Genomic DNA, 24,806 nt, shown 5'->3' on the forward strand with positions numbered 1-24,806 from the left:
AGAGACAGAGTCTGGCTCTTGCTCAGGCTGGTATTGAGTCCATGAGCTCAGGCAATCTACCTACTTTGGCTTTCCAAAGTGCTAGGATTACAGGTGTGAGCCACTGTGCCCAGCCTTTTTTTTTTTTTTTTTTTTTTTTGAGACAGAGTCTAACTCTGTCACCCTGGGTAGAGTACCATGATGTCATCATAGCTCACAGCAACCTCAAACTCTTGGGCTCAAGTGATCCTCTTGTCTCAGCCTCCCAAGTAGCTGGGACCACAGGTGCCCACCACAATGCCTGCTAATTTTTCTGTTTTGAATAGAGATGGGCTCTTGGTCTTACTCAGGCTGGTCTTGAACTTCTGAGCTCAAGCAATCCACCCGTCTCAGCCTCCCAGATTTTTCTTATATAATATTCTGAATTGAGATTTCTCTTCACAGAAGTACTTCTCAAATTGAGGTAAAATTTGCACAGAGGAAAACGCACCCATCTTAAATGTATACATAGATTAGTTTTATGAGTTCTTAAACTGCATATTGGGAGTAAATAGAATTGTACAGTTTGTTCTCTTTTGTGGCCAGCTTCTTTCACTCAGCATTAATCCTCACGTACATTTTAATGACTGATTTTTAATAAATTGTTACCACAATTAGAGCCAAAATTAGTTAAGTTTTGCTTTATCTAACAACTAGTCATATGTGATTTTGTAAACATAGAACTTCAATGGTTTGTGTCTCTTATTTCTTGATTCTGTATTTCACAGTAAATTTCTCTTCTATTCTCAGATTCTATAAAATGCATTATTAAAAAGGCAGGGAGAAAATTGGGCTTCATCAAGGTATGTCTCAAGGGCTGTTGTACATGTACTCATATTGTTGTTGGTACCTTTAAAGTAGACTCTAGAGAGGAGACGCTGCCTAGAAGATGGAAGTCATTTTTCTGGGTTCTTTGTTATTGTTAAGGTCAAAGGACAAGTACCATTTTTCTGAGTTCTTTGTTATTGTTAAGGTCAAAGGACAAGTACCATCACAGGCTGGAGGTTTCAGGGGAGAGGTGGTAGAATGGAGTATTCTTTTATCTCCTGTAGAACTTTGAAGTAGAGAGTGTGTTTATTTGGTCAAATAATTTCTTTCACATGTTTTAAAGGTAAAACTTTGTGTGTACAAATCACATAAACCAGGGTAGTAAATAAGAAGAATGGAAAGGTGTGGAAGAGTGAAAAACATCATTTTGAACCTTCTAAATCTTCCTTGGAAGTTTAGCTGATGAATTAGGTTTTACCAGGAAGTAACGATCATTCCAACTCAGCTGATGCTTTTGGACACAGAAGTTGGTAAGAAGGACTCTGTTTTCTGTGTTCTGGTACTATAGCTAGGTCGGTCATGGGGAGGTGACAATGACAATGAGAAAGGCAGCTGGAAGTTCAACAGAAATCCAGCTAAGATTCCTGGATTTTATAGTCTTACTATTGGATGGCTCAATAGGATAAAGAGATTCTTAATTAGGCAAAGGAAGTTAAACTTTTAGGGATGAATTCTGAACTCAGACAGAAAGGAGGACAGGTAAGCGGTCAGGAAGTGGCAAAGAAAACCCAAAAAGTATTGGAACCTGATATTTGTGATTTAATTATGGGAATCTGCTTGCTTTAGTAAGGCTCTGTGACTGGCTGGTGCCGTCAGTAGCAAAGCAAATTCCTGATTTTGAGGTTGCAGCCCTGCCACCCAGTGATCCCAGCTGAGCCTTCTGTACCGGGGAATCCCAGAGGGAAGCCCCTCGGTCCTGCACTTTGCTCCACATGGGCATCGTCCATCGCTTGACGTCAGAGGAGGGCTTTTTTCAGTGGGATATTTGAGTTTTGGGGGAAGACTTTTTTTCTAAACCAAAACCCTTTAAAAAAATAGTATATTCACATAGTTCAAAGTTCAAAACAATATTTAAAAACATGTGCTGTCAAGTCTTCCCCATTCACTCCTAGGCCCACCCCCTTGCCATTTGGGAACTAGTTTGTTACTTTCTTGGTATATCCCGTGTTTCTTATGAAAATATAAGAAATGTATTGTTTTCTTATCTGAATGATGCATACTCTACACACTGCTCCATTATTGCTTTTTGATGTAAAAATATGTTCTGGAAGTTTTCCGTATTAATACCTAGAGGCTTTAGTTTATGTTGACTGTTGCATAGTATTCCATCACGTGGATTTACCCTTTTGTTTACATTTTGTAACTGTTGTGTAATGTTCTGTCATGTTAATGTACCATAATTTAGTTAAGCATTTCTTTGTGGATGGGCACCTTCCCTGAACTCTAATCATGCACATTACACTTAGAAACTTTTACCTCAACCAGGTTTGCATGTCCAAGCAGGGCTCTTATTTGTCAAAGGGACTGAGCATATCACGTGCAGTTCTTATGGAATAACTGCTTAAAGAAGGTAATTCTCTTTCTGTTATGATCACTTCTAGGAAAGTGTCTGTGTTTCGAGATAATTTAGCACCAATAAGGAGTAGTTTGGGATGAATATGTGCTCAGCAAGGCTATCCCTTACGAAGTGCATGTGCCTTGAGCATTGGCAGGGTAGAAGTCTTTTAGGAATGTACATGAGATTCCTAAAGAAATAAAAAAGCACACTGTTGTCATCAAAGGAAAAAATCCCAACTTTGTTGCCTTCTTTTACCACTATTTTACAGAGCAGGGCTGTGTTTACTTTGAGTAACTAGTGGAGGAGTTGAGTTCCTGATCTTTGCAGCAATTAACGCTCACAGAGGTCTTCAGTAAACCTCGGAGCAACCCTGTGAGTTAGTGATAAACCTGTGAATTAGAGAGAATAAATAACTTGACAAATGTAACATAGCTGTGAGCAGTAAAGTTGGTCAAATTCTCAACCATGATCTCCCGAAAAACTGAGATCTTTGCACAGTATCACCAAGCAGGTTAGATAAGATACTGTAGGTGAAGTCCATTGCAGAGAAGGTACTCAAGGCCGCCAGCATCTCCTCCGCCCACGAAGCTTTGGTTTCTGTTTCTGTCATTGCCCCCCCATCACCACACCTTGCAACCTCCCTGGCATCAGTTCTCCCTTGGTGGAGAGGAGGGTCGGTCAAGGAAAGCGACCAGGACCCTGGATGTCTGCCGCAGAGTGTTTGGACAAAGTGCTCTCCTGTCTACCTTCTGATAGGTGCACGGTTGCTCTACCGGGGAGTCCTGTTTCCTCCTTTTCAGCTTGGCCCTTGTACCAAGTTACTAGACTGAAAGGGTGGTCATCATTTCCAGAAGTTGGTCACTAGAGATGGGAGCATCAGAGTTCTTCTTCAAGTCTGAAGCAATCTAGACTGGGGATGTGATGGAGCTGGTGACCTGGCGGCAAGGCTGCCACTAAAAAGGGCAACACTTGAGGGCCAGAAGCTATGAATGTTTCCCCACGTGTCTGCACAAGACCAACTCTTAAGGAAACGTCCCAGAGGAGGGGGGCTGTGCTTGGGTGAAGAGAGGTTAAAAAAAAGCCTAATTTTTAGAGATGGAGACATTTGCTCTTAGGAAATGAGGGCAGTTGGAATTCAAGAGAGACACACAGTGAGGAAATGAACTTGAGTTGCTGCTTTCAGCCCTGGATCTTGTTTAGAAGTCAGTCTGTAAGGAGCACACATGGGAAGATGCCATGGTAATAATATGCAGACAAAACAGAAAAACTATTTCCTCAAATCACAAAATGCAAACTCAGATGCTCTGTTCTGCATAGTTTTTCTTTGTCAAATTCATGAATCCATACTCCCAAACATAACTGAAATAAAAGAACCACATCCAAAAACTGGGCCAGCATTACCAGACAGCCTGAGTTTGAGTCTTACAACATTCTCGTGTTCTACCTGGATATAAGCTCAGTATGTGGAAAACCGAATTAATTACCTTCCTCACAGAGCAGTGGCCTCTCAATTTCATTTCCAGTTTTGATATTGCTAGGATCCTAATCATTTAAGCCTAAAACCATAAACTTTAATAATTCCTTACCTATTATCACTCCTACCATTAACCTAACCATTTACTGAATTCTGATAATTCTATCTCTCCCAAATCTTTCAATTATTTGCTTCAATCTGAGACCTCACAATTCGCAACTGTACAGTCGTCTGGGAGTCTCGTCTCTCCCATCGCCCTGCACGTGGCTGCCCTTCACCTCAACAGAACAGCGCACGATTCCTACAGGTCAGCGTCTCGCATTCCCATTGCTGCGCCTTTGTATCTACTACTTCTTCTTTGGCAAATGCCCTCCCCCGGGTTGTTGTCATCATGGCAGGGCCCATGATGAAATGAGAATGTGAGAGTCCTTGTTGAAAAGCAGAAAAAGGTACCTTTTGTTGGCAATGCTAACATATCAAGCTTTTCACTTTTTCTTGTGTATCTCCCCTGCATGTACGTGCCCTGTAGTCCTACTGGACGTCACAGAACACAGGCTAAAGGATGAAATCATCAGGAATTTCAGGATGTTGACAGCAAACACCCAAATACCGGGTGGGGCCATGTATGCCTGCAGGGATCGTATGACCGCAGCCTTGATCTCATTCTTCTGGGCCTTTCTTAATCCTGCCTACCCTTCAAACACAAGTGAAGTCTGCCTCTGCTGGGTGGATATGAGTGTCCATGCTCTGGGCCTCTGCACTGGGCTCTGTTGTGGTCCCCACATCACTTTGTGGCCTTCTCCAAGTACACTCCTGTTTCCTCCTATTAGTTTCTAAGATAAAGGCCAGGGCCGTATCTTCCTTCTTCTGGAATCTACCACATGAAATGCATATAATCACTGCTTCATACCTGTTTCTTAAACACGAATAAAGAGAACAAAGCAAAATTGGCATTTTGAAGCCACGTGCCTTGTTTCTCTGAGCTGCGTTGTCTCCAGAGTAGGAGCCTCTGCTAACACAGAAGTCCAAGTTCTCCAGTTGGCTAGCTGGTGCCTTCTTGTTTTCTTTTTCAGTTTTTAAATTAATCTTTCTATCTATCTTGTTAAGGACATTCCCTTTAGAGATTATAATTGAATTTTAATAATGGATACATTTGATAGTTTCTAAAAATGTATGAATTCCCTAATTTACTGAAATAATTAGATATAAGCCTATGTTTTCAACCTTCAGAAATTAATTTGATGAAGAAAAAAGAAATGTGCCTGGAAACACTTTGTACACATTTTAGGAAAAAAAAATTAACTTATTTCATGATCACTGTCATTTGCAGTGACTTTTAGAAAATTCTGTGTATTCAAACAGGTTATAGAAAAGATCTTCATGGAACTAATTTGATAAAGAAGCTGAACTACTGGATAAGAACCTTAAACTTCCTCCACTAGCTGAAGACTGTGTTACCCTAAGAACTGTTATCCAATTCACACCCCTCCCACACAAACACACTATTCATCTCTCTGTATATTTTGAGTTGAAAGCTGAGAAACCTCATTTGTGCTTGTGGGATAAACTGCCTTTTACAAACATGATAAAATAGAATAAATTTAAACAGCAAAATGTTAATTAAAAAAATGCACCACGGACACTGCATCACTAAGAAAGCCAGTAACTTTACTGAATTGTCTGCAAAATACAAATTATACCTTATTTCCAGCAGGAGAAACTTTTGAAAATTTCCCACTTTTATTCACTACAGACAGCTGAATTAAGTCCCTTGAGATACACAGATGTGGTTTAACTTAGTTATAACATCTTGTCATCTAGTGGCGACAAAGTCCAGCTTATGCCGCTGTGAGCCTCTATTTGAATATTTGTTGCAAATGCTTGTATGCCCTCATTTACAAGCTATTTTAATTACTGTCATTCAATGGAACCAAGTCCCCAGAAAAAGAAAAAGAAGAAAAATGATACAGCAAACCATCTGAAGCAATCCAAGTCCTATGCCTACAGTGACCCAGGTCTACTTTGCTCCGCGAGAACACTGGTACTGCACCCAAACCACAACAGAATCCGTCACTTAGCTGACCTCTCTGAATTAAACTGAGGTATGAATCAATTTGAGGTATGAACAGGGAAGGCAAAATGCGATACCCGATTATGAAAGGAACCAAAATGGACAAATTGAATGTAGAAGATATGTGGCTTGGATTGCTCCACATCTTTGGTTAAAACATATTAAGAAAAGCCTTTAATTACATCTGTAGTCTGAAGCATTCTAACAGACACCAGTATTCCAGCAATCTTCAAAAGATCTGTAGTGGCAGGAAATTAACGCCATGTAAGTGACGACATCACAGCAGATGGCACCAACGAGAACAGATGAAGGATGTCATGCTCAGGCAACAGCCTTTATTGAGGGTTCAAGTGGCTTCTTCTTTAAAAAAAAAAACTTTTTTTTAAAGAAAGAAATACAAAGCATTTACTCTCTGAAAAAACAAACGAAAGGATAAAGGGGGCAAAAAAAATATGCCAACTCTAAAAGAGATGGATAGGCAAGAAAAACAAATACAAAAATGTGTGAGAGGGCAGATACTTTTTAAAAAAGTGTCTTGAAATTTTTAAAAAATTCTCACTTTAGCCAACCTTTAAATAATCTGAGGATGACAGGTATCTTTATATTCATCGTTACAAAATGTTAAATTCTACCTTTGGGAAAAAAATAAGCCATTTTACTAAAAAACACAATTTTTAAAAAGGTTGAAATGAACAGCCTCCATGCACCAATGCACACAATATATAGATTGTACAGCTTGTGTACACTGCATCACTGCTACCGGTATTTAAGCTCACTATCACCCAAGATCTTTGAAAATTGGATTAGGTATAACAATACTTGCAGCTGTGTAAAATGCCACTTATGGTTCTTTTACTTGCAATAAAGAATGTTGCCTACTATGTTACTCTAGGACGGGTTATGTGAAATAATACTCCCTCAGGGCTCTGCCCTAAACTCCTGAAAACAAAGGATTTTCCATGACTAGCTTTGCAAATACAATTAATGGTAAGTTACAAATAAGGTATAAGGGTAAAGATAGACCGAGATTGTTTACAGAAAGTGACTCATCACAATCAAAATTGTGCTTCTTCTCATTAAATCATCTTTAAAAAATTCTCAGATTATCCCTTCGCTATCTCGCCACCACTCTGTATGAATTCAGCAGTGGGAACAAGAGATGTCTGGCATCCATTTCCCAGTGATTCTGCTCTTCTCATGTTCTTAAAAAACTATTGTCAGAACTGCTATAAATAGCCAAGGCTTCTGCTGGTACTTGGGCTGACTTATCTTCAGCATTAGAAATTCACCTTTCCTTTGTTGCCGAGGCAAACTGTAGTTAAAAAAATTAATATGGCTATTTCTTCATATGTTCCTATAATGACCCTTTCCCACCCATTGGTAAGTATCTACTCTTATTGATAGACTAACGTGCTTTGAAATGACGAAGAACATCTGTGACAAGTTTGCATATTTTATACATGTTATAAGGATGGGTTGTAAGGATGGGATCGAGTCTGTGGTGAGGAAGATGATTTCACGCCCCCCACCCATGTGTGTGTGTGTGTGTGTGTGTGTGTGTGTATTTTCAGGGGTGATTTTCTGTTTTTCCTCTGCATAAATGTCATTCTTTCATGTTCCATGGATACCTTGAGTAGTGGGATATATATGAAATGATTGATAGTTTTTTTTGTTTTTGTTTTTAGTATATAAAACATTAGTACAAGGCAGGCTAGCATCCTATCTGGATACAACCAAAGGTGCATTGTGGTCAAATTGTGGATTTCAGATCAAGTTAAGAAAAATATAGCCTCGTTCACAAGGTCTCTTGGCTTCTGCCACCCAGCGGCAGCCTTTTACAATGAGAAACACAGAGCAACTATGCAAGGAAAAGACAAAAAATGGGTAAGAAACGCCCTGCGCCTGATATAGCAGGATTGATGTGACTATCTGTATCTTCTTTGCTGTGAATGTCAATGTGTACGATCGGAGATGAATCGACAGATCTTCACATTCCAAGAGAAGAAAAATCATTCCTAGACTGAAATATCTTTTAAACAATATATAGCGACTTTTTTTTTTCTTATGGCACTCACTTTTTAAAGGGTCTGGAAATTAATCCCTTATAGACGAATATTAGGCAAGAGTCATATTTTCTTGAAAAATTACAGAAAGGGACATAGAGAGGTTCTTTAATGGGATTTCTTGAAATGGCTATTAAATCTCTTTATTGAAGAAAAAATAGATGACATACATGCTTTATGCAGAAGTGACATTGGGGGTCCTGACACACCAGGTTGTTCAACAGTCCTATATTTCCGACAAGATTGTTAAGGGTCAGTTAAAATAATTAAAAACGCATGACAAAGCAACTATCCTTTTACCTGCTTCCTTCCTGGCTAGCACTCAGTCTTTCACATTTTTCTTCTGTGGGAATTTATAACTTATTCACCAAGATAACTCCCTATCACTTGTTTCTCGGGCCATATTTGCAGGACATGTGCCCCACACCACAGCTTCTCTATTCTGGGCATATTTCAAAAAAGCATATCAAATTCTAGGCTGAAAACCAACCAGATGATTTAGAGTATGGGCAAGTTAGGATATGCACTTACTGAATTCCAAGATGCATGGTGAAATGGTGAGATCAGAAAGGGGCCCTGCATTTGATAAAAATGCAAAAAACAACAAAAAAAATAGCATGAAAGAAACTAATTAGTATATACAATGGACGTCAGTTGACCCAATAGATTGTTCATGTATTAAAAACAATTTAGGGTGTTGCGATGTGGTATGTTGTAACCCCACAGGTCACAGGTTATCCTTTTGACAGCTGACCTTGAACTTATAAAATGTATGCAGAGTAAAAGAAAACAGAAAGAAAATAGTTACTCAAATGTGCAACTGCACAAATATACCCCCCACCCGCTATTAAGATAACAAAACTTCTGCTATTACCATAATATTATATATATTAGAAAGCTATACACAAGCATGTTAATTTCACAGATTTTTTAAAAGATTCTTAATATTTTATATAATTAGAAATACACATTTCAAAAACAAAACTTCTACAAAGAGAAAACAGTTATCTTGGTTAGCAAAGCATGGAGTTCTTCATGGCTTAGGGTAGTGCTTTCTATACAAAAAGTCCTTTTTGGTTTTTTACAGGACTGTTTAAAATATTAGCGAAGCTATCAAGGGGGAAAAAACACATTTTGGCTTAAGTAAACTACAAAAAGCCACAAATGCTTTGCAAACTCTGTCTTACCTTTTATATGAAAATAAGCAAAATGTAATGTACATATTTTTATATTTTTATTTAATAAGAGATGCAGACCCAGATTTATTTATTTATTTAATTAAATACGTTAGCCCTCAAACTTCACTTTTTTTTTTTAAATAGGTATGGTCCTCTTTTAATGGTCTTTGATCCTTTTGAATGAGTGCCATACACCAATGATAAGCCTGCAGGTTTGTGAGCGTTCTTGGGATGTCAGGTGACCTGGCGCGTTCCTAACTTTTACCAATGGCCACCCATTACCGGGTCTGTCCAGACATCTATACATTTTTCTCTATGTTGCATAACAGCTGCTCTCTCTTTCAGTAAAGATCTGCCGCTTTTGGCAAATGTTTCCTTTTGTCTATTTACATGTAAATAACGTTGAACCTGCAACATGACACTATCTATTGTAACATACATTTTGCAAAGGAGCACAACAGTGAAAAGAAGTTAGCCTTAAAATCTATTTTGTACAAGTGTTCTGTTGTACAACTCAAGTGCTAAGCTTATCTCAGCATTTCTGTTTTATCTTTATACTGTATCACTGAGGCAATTTAAAAGTACTTTTACAAAACAGAGTACCTGACTTTTTTTTTTTTCCACACACGGCACATATAATGCATATCGACCCCCCTTCCCCATTAAGGTATAGCACACACACACACTGCAAGGAAAAAAAAAAAAAACTATTAAGTGATAATCTGATCATGTCGCCCATCCTTCAGAGAGTCGCATGCGTTTGACTGAGGGACTTTCCCTTTCGTCCGGCGAAGGTCTGGTGAGTCCAATGGGGGAGTGGAATTCGTTCCGATGATCCTCTCGGTCGCTCCCGTCGTACGAACTGCTACAGCTGCTCAAGCTGTCAACAGGAGATCTCCCCGCCTCGTGGCGCGTGTGTTGTGGGTATCTCGAAGGGGTGGTGGTACGGTCTCTAGGAGGAGAAACAGGTTCTGACTTGATGTTGAGGCTTTGAGTAGAAGGCAGGGAGAGATTTGAACTCTGAGATAAATGAGTGCTAGTGCAAGCTCTGTAGGAGGAAAGGAAACCCAGTTACAGACGAAGGAGGCCTGGAGGCCCCAGGAACTCACAATACATCAAACATCAGCTTAGAGACTCGCATAGACACCAGAGCAGCCCAGGGTGCGCAGAGCTGCTTGGAGGCACTTGGAGGCGTCGCCTTCTCAGAGCCATTTAGCCTTGGTTGATCTGCCCAGCAGTAATTACTGTACCCAGCTGGTCCAGCCTTGGGACTCCTATCTCTGGTGCCTGACAGCCTCTCTACGCACACAGGTTACTGTTTCGGAAAGGTTTAAAATATAGAAAAAGCATTCTTCTGCGGCCCTGGAATTTCTCCCTAGACAAATTTTCAAAATTTAAATTTCCAAGTCTTTAGATACAGCGTTTGGCTTTGGAATTAGACTCCCTTGATTTACCAATGCAGCGTTTGAAAACTATGTTTAAAAGATTACCGATATAAACGTTTCCCTCCAGTTAATAAGCACATAAAATGAAGTTACACAGTCTTCAGAAAAAGTGAAGAGAGTTCAAATTTCAAGTGAGTATTACTCATCCCGTGCTACAAAATAACTCTATTTGGCGGGAAGAGCTTGGCAGAAAGGAAAACAGGGGACAGAGGGGGGAGACTGAAAATTATCTGCAGAATGCTTAGATATTGGTTTAGAAACACTTCAGCTTTCTACCCTACTAAAACTGATACATAATTTGAGTTTATTCGTCCTCATTTACGTGAGGTGAAAATACCGTTTCTTTTCCATAATCACCTCAACTTCACTATTGTTAAGTCCTCCCTGGTGGGATTCTTAGCATGCCACTCCTCTTATTTATAATTGGCGTTAGTGGATGAATCTGCTGTAGCCTAAGGAAAGGTTGTTGCCCAAAAGGATATAGTGTGATTTTACTGTGTTTATAATCCTTAATCCTCACATATCCCCAGAGAGCACAATTTGCCCTTCTTCTAAAATGTGGGAGGAATTAGATACTTGAAATTCTGGAGAGAAAAGCATTAAGCCCTTAAGTGTAGATTAGCAATCACAACGACTTTGATCAGGATAAACCACAGTAACATGGCTGGCATCAATTTAAAGATGCTTTTTTTGTTCCTACATTCTGATTACCCTGACATCCACGGCTAGAGTCAGCATTACCTGACTATATTGTCAAGAGAGTACAGGAGTCTCTTATATTAAGGAGAGTCGCAGTAAAGGACTATCCTTACAGACACACCCATATCAAACAAAGGAAAGCAGCCCTACTGACAAATGTCTGTAATTACACTGCTTCCCAAGGCACAGAATCAGGAAGCACAATGCCATGGAGGGGCAGGAGGGAATGAGTGTATCTTTCACAGGAAAATGGGGAGTACCATGGGCCTGGCATTTTGGGAGGAGCAATACAAACCCCAGATGTACAGAGATATAAAATTAGTCAGAAATGAGTTTATCCTTGAGTGATGTTTTATACAAAAGCACCACCTACTGGCAAGGAATTACTTCCTACTCTTATTAATAGAGAGCTAATGCAGAGAATAATATGAAGGAGAATTATTGGTTCCTTAATAAGCCTTTCTTTCTCTGGCTTTTATGATCTTACAGAATCAAAGCAGTCTCAGCATTAATATCAAGATACTACAGTGAGTGTGTAGGATTTTCAATTACCTGTTTATACTGGGGGCTATTTACTTGTAATTTATTGTTATATTTATAGTCTATTTTAGTTTACTATTTTTTCAAGAGTTTTAATTAAATAATCTCTAAGTCAAGAAGATATTAAAATCAGGGGGAAGAGGGAACACCTCTATTTCAAAAGGATCCGCACTGGCAGGCTACTTTATCTTGGTTCAAAGTTACTTAATGATTCATTTTGATGTTAGAGGAAATCATCTTTTGATTTCTGGAAAAAAGAATTTTCCTGGCTCTGGATAAGAAAGACCATTTCACTAAAATTTAATTAAACGCTTCTGCTGTGAGTCACCCAACTATTTAATAATGAATGTCTTTTAGGGACCTGAAAATAAAGTATCAATAAATACATTTGTCTGCCCTCTGACATTTAGATTGTGTCTTCACAGGCAGGGTAACCCGGAAAAGTAGAAAAGCATTTTGGTAAGTTGGACCAGTGTAAGCAGTTAATCTAGAGAAGTTAAAGAAAAATAATATAATAAAAAATATTTCTTTAATGGGGTTTCTGCAAGCTTCATCATCACTTATTTGTTTTATCTCCCCAAGTCACCTGTTCGTATAGGTTTAGCTGCATCTGTGACCCATCAAAGATGTTAAACAATGAGCGGTTATCCCTTCCTCTAAATAGACTAGCCAAAAACATACATGAAGCAGAAAAACGTGAGTAGTTCTGGGGATTAAATCCACAGAAATAAAATGTAAGTGATATCTTAGACTCAGTTGCATTATATTGTGACACAGAATATAACACGGACTGGCTAGTCTCCATTAACAAAGACGTATGTTCTTAAAAAGAGGAAGGGGCATGAAAATCACTTGACAGTGAATGTACTTGGCTCATTACACACATGTCGGTCTACTTGTTCTTGAGAATAAAATATAGGGGTAGTTGTGAAATACTTCATGTGGGTGGGTGGGTGACAAAGAGGTGGGTGGGGAGGTAGAAGCTAGATGGCAACTTGCCCATATGAGGTCTTCTATCCTAGTTTTCATCTATTACAGTTGCCTTTGGGTTGGGAAAACACCCACCCTTGGTCATGATTGTTTAGAAGGCAAACATGACTGGATAGTTTCATTCCATTTTTTTTTTTTTTTACTGCCTCCTCCTGGAAATTAGACTATCAACTATATTTAACCTAACCTTTGAAAAGTCATCCCTCCGCAGAGTTATCTCCCTCAGTACGTACTCAACACCCACATCAACGGTGATGATGTACGGAAATGCTTCCAGAAAACACACTGTCCTTTTTATAGGTGGTAGTTGAGGAAAGCCACCCCACACTTGAGGGTCATTTTCTCAAATATTAGTATTCAAATGACTTTTATTAGCTCTAGATGCTAAGTTTCACTACCAGCTGTCTGTCTCCCTGCATCTAATTAATTTATGCTGCTCATCTAACTTAGTTAGGTACTTAGTTTTTAAAGTATAGCTTTGAAGACCAGAGCTTCAAAGATCAAAATGGACTTTTTTCCGTGGACAGAGGATATACTCTGTTATGCTTTTGCAATTTTGAGAAAGAATTGTTGTAACTATCTTGAGCTTGTATGTACTTGAGTGGAGCTGAAACGTATCCCACTCTTTGCTTTGAAAATTGTTATCGATCCAAAAAGAATGTGAGCCCACCCAAGTCCATGAGATGACTGTAGCCTGATTTGGCCTGATTTAATTGATTTACACTGTAAGAAATTAAAGAAGCTGATTTAATTTATGTAATTATTGCAAATTGGGATTTTTTTTTAAAAACAGTTTACTGTTTAATTGTGTCAACATGAAGTGGTCCATTTGAGGGAACCTCCTTTCAAAAAAGCTGCTCTGTGTTTGTGTGTATGACAGAGAGAGAGAGAAGCAGAGAGGGAGTGTGAGGAAAAGAGAGAAAGAGAGGGGGGAGAGAGACAAGAGGGCCAGGATTGGAAGGTCTGGTGGAAGGGTCACACCATTGATTTGAAGGACAAGGGAAGTGATTTGGTGCAATTAAAACTCACAGAGTAAACTCAGAGTCAAATTCTGCACACTGAGATTCAGTGCTGGGAGAAACTGGGCACTGACAAAATGCTCCATCCCTGCTGCTGTGATGGAGCTCCTCTGCAGTCCCAGGAGTCACTCCTGTTTCATTACTGAAGCCTTTCTTGCGGGCAGCAGAGAATTAGAGTTTCCCCAGGTAGGGGAAGAGAGTTCCAAAACTGTAGTATAGTTAAAATATATAAACAAATGCTTATATGTAAAAATGCAAGTTATCAGGTGCCATCGTAAACAAAAGAAAGCCACAGTTACAGAAAATAATATGGCTTCTGACTTTGATAATTTCTAGGAAAATCTAGACCTAAAATGGACGACTTTTGTGAAAAATGACAAGTTTTTTGTTTTTTTTTGACAAAAATCATGCACAGTGGATTCACTGCTAGGTCACAGCAAAACAACGCTGTGTGTACATGTTTTAAAGCATTTAGTGATAAAGACCTGAAAAAGTTGCTGCAGTTAGTGTCTATGTAGAAACAGTTGCATTCTGTTTGTTTGTTTGTTTTCACATGTTCCTGACGACCGCCCAACTTGCTTTGCAACTTTAAATAGTTGACATTCTGGAGAAGATTTGTGCTCTAAAGAGATAAATTCTGTTGCTCATCAATAGTTAATACATCTTCAAAGGTAACTATCTCTTAAGAAAGCAGAGGGACAATGTCATGTGAGTTTATTTTACTACTTCCACGAAAGGTTAGATTTTCACGACAGTGATCAGGGAGGAGGGCGCACACAAGCACATGGAGAATGGGCAAAGACTCCAGAGTTAAATCACTAACCCACGCTGACTCTACCTAGTGTTGGAAGCTAGTGTGAGAGGGAGCGTCAAAGAGAAATGAAGTTGTGGCATCAATCAGTGACTTTTATTCTAATCAGTGTTTTCTTCTATCCCTTTAGACATACAGATAGGAGACAGTTAACTGAGATAGCTCACTATTTAACCATAACCAATGGCTCTAGAGAAAAGCAAATGAGGGCGAAGCACATGGAATGTTTCTAAAATATAAAGACTTATTATTTTTAAATATTTTGTCACCCTGGTATTCTTCTTTGGAGTTAATTACAGCTTTTTAGTTAATATATTTAAACTTAAATTCATTACTTGATTCATGTTTTAAACTTTTTTTTTTTAAATCTATTTGTTTTCTATGAAGGAGGGCGAATTGTGAATTCGGGGCTTTTTAAGGTTTGACAGGAGTCACATCTAGGATAAAGATATATCTGAAATCTACCACAAGGGGGCAGAAAGAGACATCCTCTGACTTCTGAAAACAACAAAAATTTTTATACCCAAATTTAGGTAATTAGTATTGTTATGTACTAATTAGTATTGTATATAGATATATAGGTTTTCATAAAATACCTATAATACACAACTGTACTATGAGTAAATGTATAAATATTTAAATATATGAAGGCTGTATGTCAGTTGAATGGTTGATCCTATGAGCATTAGGTTCATATTAGAATCAACTATATGGTTTATACTAAATGGGAAATATTCTCAAACATTTCAAAAACTTAAAGAACTTATAAACACTTTCTACGGTTCCACACGAACTGTGTGAAAATTCAGTCATTGATAAAAGTGGAAAAAATGTGGTCTAAAACAGTAAGAATTTACCTCACTATTACAGAGCTCTTAAAGAATAAGGTATACAATGTTTAAGCTACTTGCCAGGTATTTATCGAAAAATTACTTTCTGATTTGATCAAGTAGAATTTTAATGGGGCTTAAAACACATATTCAGAGATTGCCATTTATCATTTAAAAAATGTACTCTAAAAGTGTATTACAAAAAGATAAAATTGCTTACCCCAACTGACTGAGGGCGGATGGTGGCATGTTATGGAGGTGCTGCTGTTGCCAGCCAGTGACTGAGCCCAGGTGGAGAGCGCTGGCGGTGTTAAACCCAGACAGAGATGACAGGTCTGCGCTGCTCAGAGAGTACTCTAGACGAAAGAAGAAGACAACAGGAGAAAATACTTAATGGAGAAATTACCAAATGGTAAACAGAACAAACGTTTTCTATTTCTAAAATGTTCTGAGTATTACTGCTGTTACAATTTTCTTGGCTTTGAGGGGAGACGGAGATAACACATCAGGAATAATTATCTAAAGGAACATACTATATGATAAAATGAAGGATTCCATTAAAGCTTTCAAGCAGTATAACCTGCAATTCTAGTTTATCAGTACTATAATCTGGTATAAAAGTATATACATATTTGATGATTTACAATTTTTTTTAAACAATCCCAAGAAATGGAGCTTTTTATTACATCAAAGAGTAACAGCTCAATTTCCTTGAAATTGTTCTTCTATTTTGAACTCAGGTTGGGTAAATAAAACTTCTAGTCACTTAAGAAAGAAAAAGGTGGATGCTGACTTTATAATAGTAAGGAATAGATAATGGTTTAGTGCTCTTTACACTACAGGTACTAAGCAAAGCCTGTAAATAGTGTAAAAGATAATAACTTTTTTCATCTTGCTTTTTAATAAAAAGTATTTAGGGTACTAATTGCACATGGCAAGAATACTCACCGGTACCATATGTTGTTGAAATGGCTGATGGATATCCTCCCATTCCTTGTCCTGGTAAAGTAGGAGTTGCTACGGAAACCACTGGGGTAGCCAATGACTGAGCAGACTGGGAGTTATTTATCCTTTGATTCTTTTAAAGTAAATAAAAGGACATTATTGATGGAATTTTTTAAAAAGTTAAAAATATTCTGTTTCAGTATTAGTTTTGCACATAAAGAGATAACTTGGTACAAATCTCATGAAATTAATCATTTAACATGTGTCTCTATGAACTCTGCCAACCCTATCATTTACAATCCTTCAAGAGACCAGCTGTTGCCATAGTAACCCATTACATCAGTATCTCCTAGGCAACTGAACTAGTAACAAGTACCATAGCTTTATTATGGGTAAAAACAGCCTATGTTGAAAACTGATGAAATATGTATACAGTACTTCCATTGTTTCAGTTTTATTCAAATGCAAATTTTTTAAAAAATTAAAATCAACCATGGTAGTTTTTATGCTCAGTTCTACATACAGCAGAGAACAAATGGGTAGGGATTCATGTTATATTCTCACCAGCAGGTGGTGCTCTGACCACTTTCTTCAGATTGTTCTAAACTTCCCTCAAACTAGATGGCAAACCAGCTAGTGCATATATTTCACTCCTTACAAGGAGATTAAAAACCCACATAAACTTAACATATGAGACTTTAGTTCTTAGAAAAAGAAATATCTTAATTTAAAACAATGAAAGAAATGTGTTTGTGTGTATTTGAATTTTACTATAAATTAAATCCTAAAATATGAAACACACGGCCTTCATTTACAGGGAGGCTGGGACAGAAAAAATAACCTGACATTCTTTTTACCTGTGAAGGATACTAGAAATTAATGGTATTTAAACACAGTCAATATTGACACACGGTGGTGATACCCTAACTCTGCTAATTTCTACCACCTATACCTAAAAGTAGCTTTGCACATGACGTTTAAGGGAAGGACTCTCACCACTTACCAAAAGCAGGTCGACATCCTCAGACTGAGAGCATGGGGAAGGAGTTTTACTAATTAGTGTCTGTAAATATTTACGATGGGGCAAAATATCTTCAACAAAAGGAAATGCATCTTCCGAGAGGCACAACAGTATTAACAGTTTTAAAACCCAGACTCCAAAGATAACTCCTTACAAAGACATTCTTTGTTTCCCTTAATGAGCTGTTTGTCTCAAATGTGAAGCCAATCTATCCAGTTTTCAGCCCAGGTCAGTGTCTCGATGTTCATTATTTCATCACCACATTTTGGAAAAAGAAATAAATAAAGGCTATACTTTGAAATCCCACTCGCTGGAGGAGCAGGGAGCCACACCTGGCTGCCAGAGAGAGACCTGAATGGCTTCACAGAATCTCTGGGAAAGCATCAGGTTTAAGGGACCTGAAATAAATCTGCTGATAGAGACAGCCGGCCACGCACAGCCCACACTGCTTGGCTGTAGCCCGGTGGGAGGTTGTATTTATTAGATCCAGTCTTTTCCAAAGGGAACGCTGCATATTATGTGATTTTTTTGGTTGATATTCAAAATTAATCTGCACTGTGCCATAATAAACTAATCAGCTCTCAGGACTGTTTTACCCTGAAGCTTGCCACAGAGCAGAGAAAGAAAAAAAATGTGTTTGCAGAATGATCTAAATTTGTCTCCTGAATCTTGGTTTTCAACGTTTTTGCTCTTAAGCAAAGCTAATTTCGAGAACACTGATGTCTCTTTGTTGTTAAGTTTGGTTCACAATATCATCATCTTCTGCGTGCGGACCCAGAAGAAAGAAAAGGAGTCTATTTAAATTTATATTTTGTATCTATGTATTTTTTCTTAGAAGTGTTACAGCTCTTTTTTGATGTAAAATGCAACCTTTGTCCTCAACACGCCTAAGATTTTTAACAGAATTGCTTTACCTAGGTAGATATTTCCATGAACTAGATACGCAGAAAGCTGAACTGAGGCAGTGCCCTGGTGTGGCATGCATCAGATAATCATCGCAGTGCATATAAAAAAGGAACCGCCAATTAACAGGAGAAAGTTCATTTAGAAATTACAGAATGTATTTTTCACTGTCAGCACCTGGAGGACATAAGTAGCTCGATATTGTAAAAATATTATGCTATGAAGTACCTCTGCTCTGCTTGGGGGACATACGGTTTGACCAAGGGTTGACTCTGGAGTTTTTTCTACCTATAAATCGAAAGCCTTAAGAGGAAACGCTTTCCTTTTCTCAGAACATTAGTCCTTTAGTGGAGTTTACTAGATGTGGTTCTTTTTTATATAGAAAAGAGAAATGCAAACCGATTACTAGAAATAACAGCTGACTACAAACAGGGCCCCATCAATAGCATCGATGCATTAATTTTCTGGGAGAACCTTGGCAATTCATAAAGTTAGACAACTGCAAAAAACAGCAAAACATATACAGAACATGATCAATATTTATTTTAAAGGTAGTGTTGCATTTACCACTGATGGCATCGTGTTCTTGCTGCCAGGTGGAATAAGAACCCGGAGATCTGGTTTACGGTTATTCATTCCTAAGTTCATGGGGGGAGGAGATTTTGCTTGCATATTCTTGTTCAAGTTACCAGGTGAGACCAGCAGACCTGGTGAGTTTCGGGGGTTGCCGTACCCGTTCCCTGTTAACACAGAACAAGGAAAGGACTCAAGAAGAGATCTGGACTCAAGGACACACTACCTGAGAACAAAAACACAAGGCTTCTGGTAAAACATACGGCATACATTCGTTGAACAACTGAAGGATGACTGATTCAAGTTCCGTGCTGATTATTTAATATTCCTCTGTAAAGGAAGATTAAGAAACTTTTCAGGAGAAAAGAGCTAAAATATATCAATTTGCTGGGAAGCCAGCATGTACTTTTTTCCTATTAAAAAAATTCAGGAAGAAAGTCAGACAGTTGTTCAGGGGCTAAGAGAAGCCCAGAATCGGCCCTGCGCTTTAATTGACCAGGCTGGCGGAGGCCCGGCTGGTGTGACTCACTCTTTCAGTTCATTGGTTTGGGTTTTATTCTGTGTGTCCTTAAATGAGGAAAGGGCACACCAGCGAGACTGTAATTTCTAGGACATGCAGGAGGAAGGGCAGCCTTAGACATTCCACCATTCAGTTCTCCTCTCCCCTGAGTGAATTCCCCTCTGTCTGCACTGCCTTCCTCACTCAATCCCGTCTGTAACCCCGAAGACTTGCTTTTCTGCTCCCAAAGAATGTCAAAAAGCAAGACCCCTTCTGAGGGGTTGCAATGAAGTCACGACGCCTCCAGGAAGTGCTGATTCACCAGGGCACGGGAACAGGCGTCAGATGGAAGACTGTCGGGCTCTGGTGTTGGGCCCTTCCTAACAGAAGCACGGACATCTGAAGGTCTCCATTTTTCATATTTCAAAATACGACAAGGAACAGCTAAGGAGAGAACTGATTAGAGACGCCACCTGAGAGGACTGAGAGCCAACTCAGAAAGTTGACTCCTGGCATCCTCCACTGCCTCTGGTTGGAGAGTAAGAGAACTCAACTGCCTGATTCAACACTCAGACGACAATCAACTAGACAGCTGTTTTCTGAGGCTTCCAAAAGGAGACAGTTAAACCTCACTGTTATTGTAATTGTAGCAAAATACACAAGTACCTATTACTCCTGGACAGAATGATATTGTGTGCTCCCCAGGGAGCATGACAGACAAGGCCCCAGTCCCGACAGGCCCTGCAACCTTTTCACAGTAAGCTAACATGGATATGTGGATACGTGGATACAGGACAGCCTGGAGTGAGGTGCCCATGGAGCCGTCCAGATGAAACGTTCTGAAGTCCCTGGGAGGAAAGAGGGGATCCCATACGGATCCCCGGGAGAGGCAGGCACTGAAGTGGGCCCTGAGAACAGGAAGGCGATGGAAAGATTCACTAAGCTTGTGACCGGGTGCTGGAGAAGGGCTGAGGCAGGAGAGTGCAGACCACACTCAGGGATGTTATGAGGAATCTGTTTAGAAGGGAACCCATGAAGAGAGAGGGTTGTGGGACACTCTGGAGAGACATGGGAGTTGGCCTGTGGAGACCTTGAATTCCAAGCTAAAATATCTTGGCTTTTTACAGTGGAAATGCAGACCCAAGGAGGCTTGGAGAAGAGGACTATCACAGGACCTGTCAGTGGTTACACACATCTACTGACACAAGGACACCCCAGAATTTGGAAGGCCTGGTGGTAAGGCCCAAAGTGGAGAGTACTGTGATGAATCCAGATGGAGGCAGTGAGGAATCAGGAAGGCAAATCGCTGGTGTATTTCAGGAGATATTTATGGGAACATCTTTTGGATTAAAATATATTTGAGGCACGCTGCATAAATCACATTTGTGCTTCATGTCCCATTCATTCACCTGTCTCATTTTATGCATGAATAAACAGGTTGAATGTGTAACAAATAACACTTAAGACTAAGTTTGTCAACTGAGTTATGCCTCAAATTCTCCAAGTTATTAGGGGGAAAAACAAAAATAAAAGAAATGAGACCCTCCCTAATCACGTGTCAAGTACCTAGTAGCTGAATCAGAAATGTTGGTTGGATGTGAATATACATTACTCTTCTATAAAAAAAATTCTGGAAAATTAGCCAAATACTATAAAATGAGAAAAATATGTCAAAAGTCAAAATTTTCTGTGCAATTAATTTGGAAAGTATTCTGTGTCAAAAGCTATAATTATGTGAAACAATGCATTTACTTTTTTTCTCTGGGAGAAATAAAAGCAAAGAGTATGTTCACTTAGAAAAATTCTTGCTAAAATAGAATGCTCAGAGGAGTTTTTATATTTAATGTGTCTTCCTGAATCATTATTGCCAGTATATCCCGTCTCAGTTTGAATTAATGAATTCTACTGGATAAAAGGAGAAGGAGGAAGCCAAGACCCAATTTGCACTATAATTTTCTCTCAACTAAAGTTTAGATGGACACACTGAAGACATGTGTCACTGATCTATTAAGCCTGTGTGAGATCTGGTTTAAATAAACAATCAAATGGAAAATTAGTTGGGTAATTTCAAAAGAAGGAGGGGGAAAAGTCAGTTAAGCAGTGCAATGAAGCTTGAATAGATCAGAAGAAAGTAAAACCCCAGCTTGGTGGATGCCGAGGCTGGTTTGCATGGAGGAGTTATTTTGCTAAAAGGAAGTAAAACCACTTTGTGAAATGTGTTGTCCTGTGATATGACAAGCCCTGGGCCAGTGTGTGAAAGTGGAAATGCTTCACGGAGGTGCTGAGAGAAGTTTTTTTTTTCTAAAGAACATCATCTACAGTAAACTGTTTGAGAAATTCCAATAAAGCTTACGACGTCTTCTTGCCCACATTTTAAACAATGATTTGGGGCAGAAGTAAGGGCAAAGAAGTATTCATTCATTCAATAAATATCTCAAAACTAATAAACTGATTTCAGAAGCATTTTGTTTTTCTTTTGGAAGATCTCCTATTATTCGGAAATTGTGCCATTTTAGAAGATTAGTCACATATTTTAAGGTGTTTACATGTTGAATATAAAATATTTTGAGCAATGATGACACTTCTTAAATTCATACGTGGTATTTTTAGAGCATAAAGTTATTTTTAAGAACAAATAAATTCTGGGTTTTTTTTTTCCTTTGCCGATGAATTTCTGCTGTTTTTAGCATATTGTGCCAGCTAGCATTTTGGAGCCGTATAATAACCATTTCTGTTTCCAGCCACCAAATTGTTATTCTTTTGGCATAATATAGATTCAGGAATGCAAGACTGTGGATCCTAAACCAGTGATATAGAAACCTATCATTTGAAAATCAATGATGAATACATGCGTGTGGTTTACTGCTAAGAAGAGCCTGCATTTAAACGGGCCGGGAAACCACAGCCTCCTCCCTGCTTTGAAGGCTGTGGCCTGTGTTCAAGCATTTCTTGTCCCACCTGAAGATAAATTCACCAAACAGAACGGTCTCATTTAAGTTCAGGGGTCCAGGAGGTGGGAAACGCCATCTCTTAACTACCTTCTAATACACAGATTCAACTTTTATTCACGTTATGTTTAAAAAGTACTTTCTGCCTGGACAGCTATGGAGCTAGATCTGACTGTATGTGGATGTCACATTCCCTTGACCACTTAAAAGCACAAAAATTATAAAGCACGAGTGAATGGCTCTCCTGATTATAGATTATAAGAAAATGAAGTCCAGACCGACCTTAAAGTCAGTGGTGTTTGACAATTTCATTTGATTAAAAATATTGTTTTATATAAAAAATCTAATTTAAGCCATTCATGATATAACTTGTATAAAGAATAAGAGAATCTATCTCTACTGGCTACATTTTTTTAAACACTCAAAATTAGTGTAAATATACAGAACTTGAAATGTGGTGTTAGGAAAAAAAATTTTTTTCTCCCCAGTTAACTTGCAAACACTCACTGCATTTTTTTTTTTTTATTGACTACTATTTTAAGAAGTTGTAAATTCAAAGAACATATTCCTGGCTTACAATATTCTGAGGAAGGCGTTTTGCCTTGTCTCACGGAGCTCAGTCGAGCAGGTAGCTCTCTTTGAGCCCAGAGTTCTGAAACTTTCTTCTATGTGGATGTTTATGCATTGTAAGTTTTTCACTCCTGCCCCCTTTCTCCCGGACTTTAATTACAAATACGAGCATGGGAAGTGAGTAAGTGCACAACAGAAGCCCGGCCTGCTGGACCGGGGCTGGCTCCTTCATTGGTATAACCTTTTCTTTAGCTCCCCAAACTGTCACCTTCGGCCGTGGCCCCTTCTTCTTCCAACCCACATCCAAAGTGATACCAAATCTTGTTAATTCTTCTTCCTGTTTCTGTGTCTACAGCCACTATTCTAGTTTTGCCTTTCATCCCCATTTGACTAAGTCTCTCAACAACTCCCCATCTGGGCCTCTGGTTTCTGGCTGAAAGGTTTTCACCAGACCTTAAGAGGAGCTTCAGAAGAAGTAAGCTCCTTAAAAGCTGTCCGTAGATGTCTGTGTGTCTGTCTGAGACTCACAGACCCAGGGACAGTTTTCTGGGGTACCACTGCCAGCATGCTGCTTTTGCCTATACTAATGCTGGACACAGTTGGGTCAGGACCCTGACTGGCCCTCAGGACTGTTAAAAGTTGACTCTACCTAACCCAGTTTCCAGTGGCCACAGTTAGGCCTATGGTCCTCTGAATATGCCTACGGCTTTGGTCTAGCAGAGAGTATCTGAGAGTCTCTTTGGTCTAACTGGCAGTGTTTGCTCTGCTGTCTAATTCAAATTCATCTTTTAAGGACCAGCTAAAGTGCCAACTCTTTCACGATGCCTCTCAGACAACTTCAGCCCACACCGGACTTACTTTCCTCTAAATGCCTGTTGCAATTAGAGGCAGCAATATTATACAAAGTACTAGGTCTTTAAATATTTCAAATACTAAGGAAATAGATACACAGAACATGCTAGAAAAATTAGGAATTATTCAGGAACGGCATTAAAAAGTAAGTTACTGAGGGACTATTAGGTGAGAATTGAAAATGTATGAGTAACTTGCTAAATTCAAACATGGAAAGTCTCTCCTCTTTATGGTGCTTGAGAAAATTTGCTATTTTAGATAAAGATTGCAAACTGATGACCAAGTACATCATCGAGACAAACGACTTTTCAACCATATCCTATGAAAGTGGAGAAATCACATCAGGAGCCCACCTAGTAAACTGTTTCTATAGAGTTAATTGAAGCTTCTTTTCTTTTTAGCACCTGTTAATCATTTCCCAGCACATTACCTTAGTAACTGCAAGGGGCAGAATCAGGTAAGAAGGAAATTCTCCCCAATGATAATGGAAACGTACAGGGCTCTGATATTTTCTCCCACATGGACAGATATGTATTGCCATAGGTTGTCTAACAAGGTAATTCTCAACAATAATTTACTCATAAAGAACTTTTCACCAAAAGATGGGCCACATGATATCCTAGGAAGAAGAGCGGTGGGAGTGTGGCAATTCAGAGTGAATAGAATTTATCAGATGGGTCACAAAGAGACTTCTCAGAAGGACAGCATGTAGGAGTTGTGACTGTGTTTGAGAAGGAGGAGTGTATCTATGAAGAGGAAATACTGGGCCTTGTAGAGTGTGCCGTTTTCAAAAGTTAAGTCAGCTTGGCTAACACGTACCCCTCAGACCATGTTAACTTTATACTGTGGAACTTTTACTAAACTTTAGAAAACGGGCAAAGTTAGCTTCTGAGTGGTTAGCTTTCTTAACCCCATGGGCTAGAGAAATGACAATAGGAGCAGTGGAGGGATTAAAGAGGGTTCAGCTGATG

General features: G+C 38.9%; 1 protein-coding gene across 9 annotated transcripts in view; it reads right to left on the bottom strand.

The window, feature by feature from the left end:
- Positions 1–5,525: 5,525 nt before the first annotated feature.
- MEF2C (myocyte enhancer factor 2C) overlaps positions 5,526–24,806 on the bottom strand; it is a 172,145-nt gene continuing 152,864 nt past the window's right edge. For 6 of the 9 annotated variants that reach the window (XM_003785968.1, XM_003785969.1, XM_023510873.1 and 3 more), the window contains 4 exons: positions 18,961–19,133; positions 16,473–16,602; positions 15,745–15,880; positions 5,526–10,238 (listed from right to left, as the gene is read on the bottom strand). In XM_003785968.1, the coding sequence (XP_003786016.1) occupies positions 9,917–10,238; positions 15,745–15,880; positions 16,473–16,602; positions 18,961–19,133 (761 nt within the window). In that variant the 3' untranslated portion in view covers positions 5,526–9,916. Of the gene's footprint in view, positions 10,239–15,744; positions 15,881–16,472; positions 16,603–17,472; positions 17,497–18,960; positions 19,134–24,806 lie in introns of all 9 variants that reach the window. The other 3 variants (XM_012802780.1, XM_003785967.2, XM_023510876.1) reach the window with 2 other exon arrangements.

Source organism: Otolemur garnettii, unplaced genomic scaffold, assembly GCF_000181295.1.
Source record: "Otolemur garnettii isolate 467f Iridium unplaced genomic scaffold, OtoGar3 scaffold00017, whole genome shotgun sequence".
NCBI lineage: Eukaryota > Metazoa > Chordata > Mammalia > Primates > Galagidae > Otolemur > Otolemur garnettii.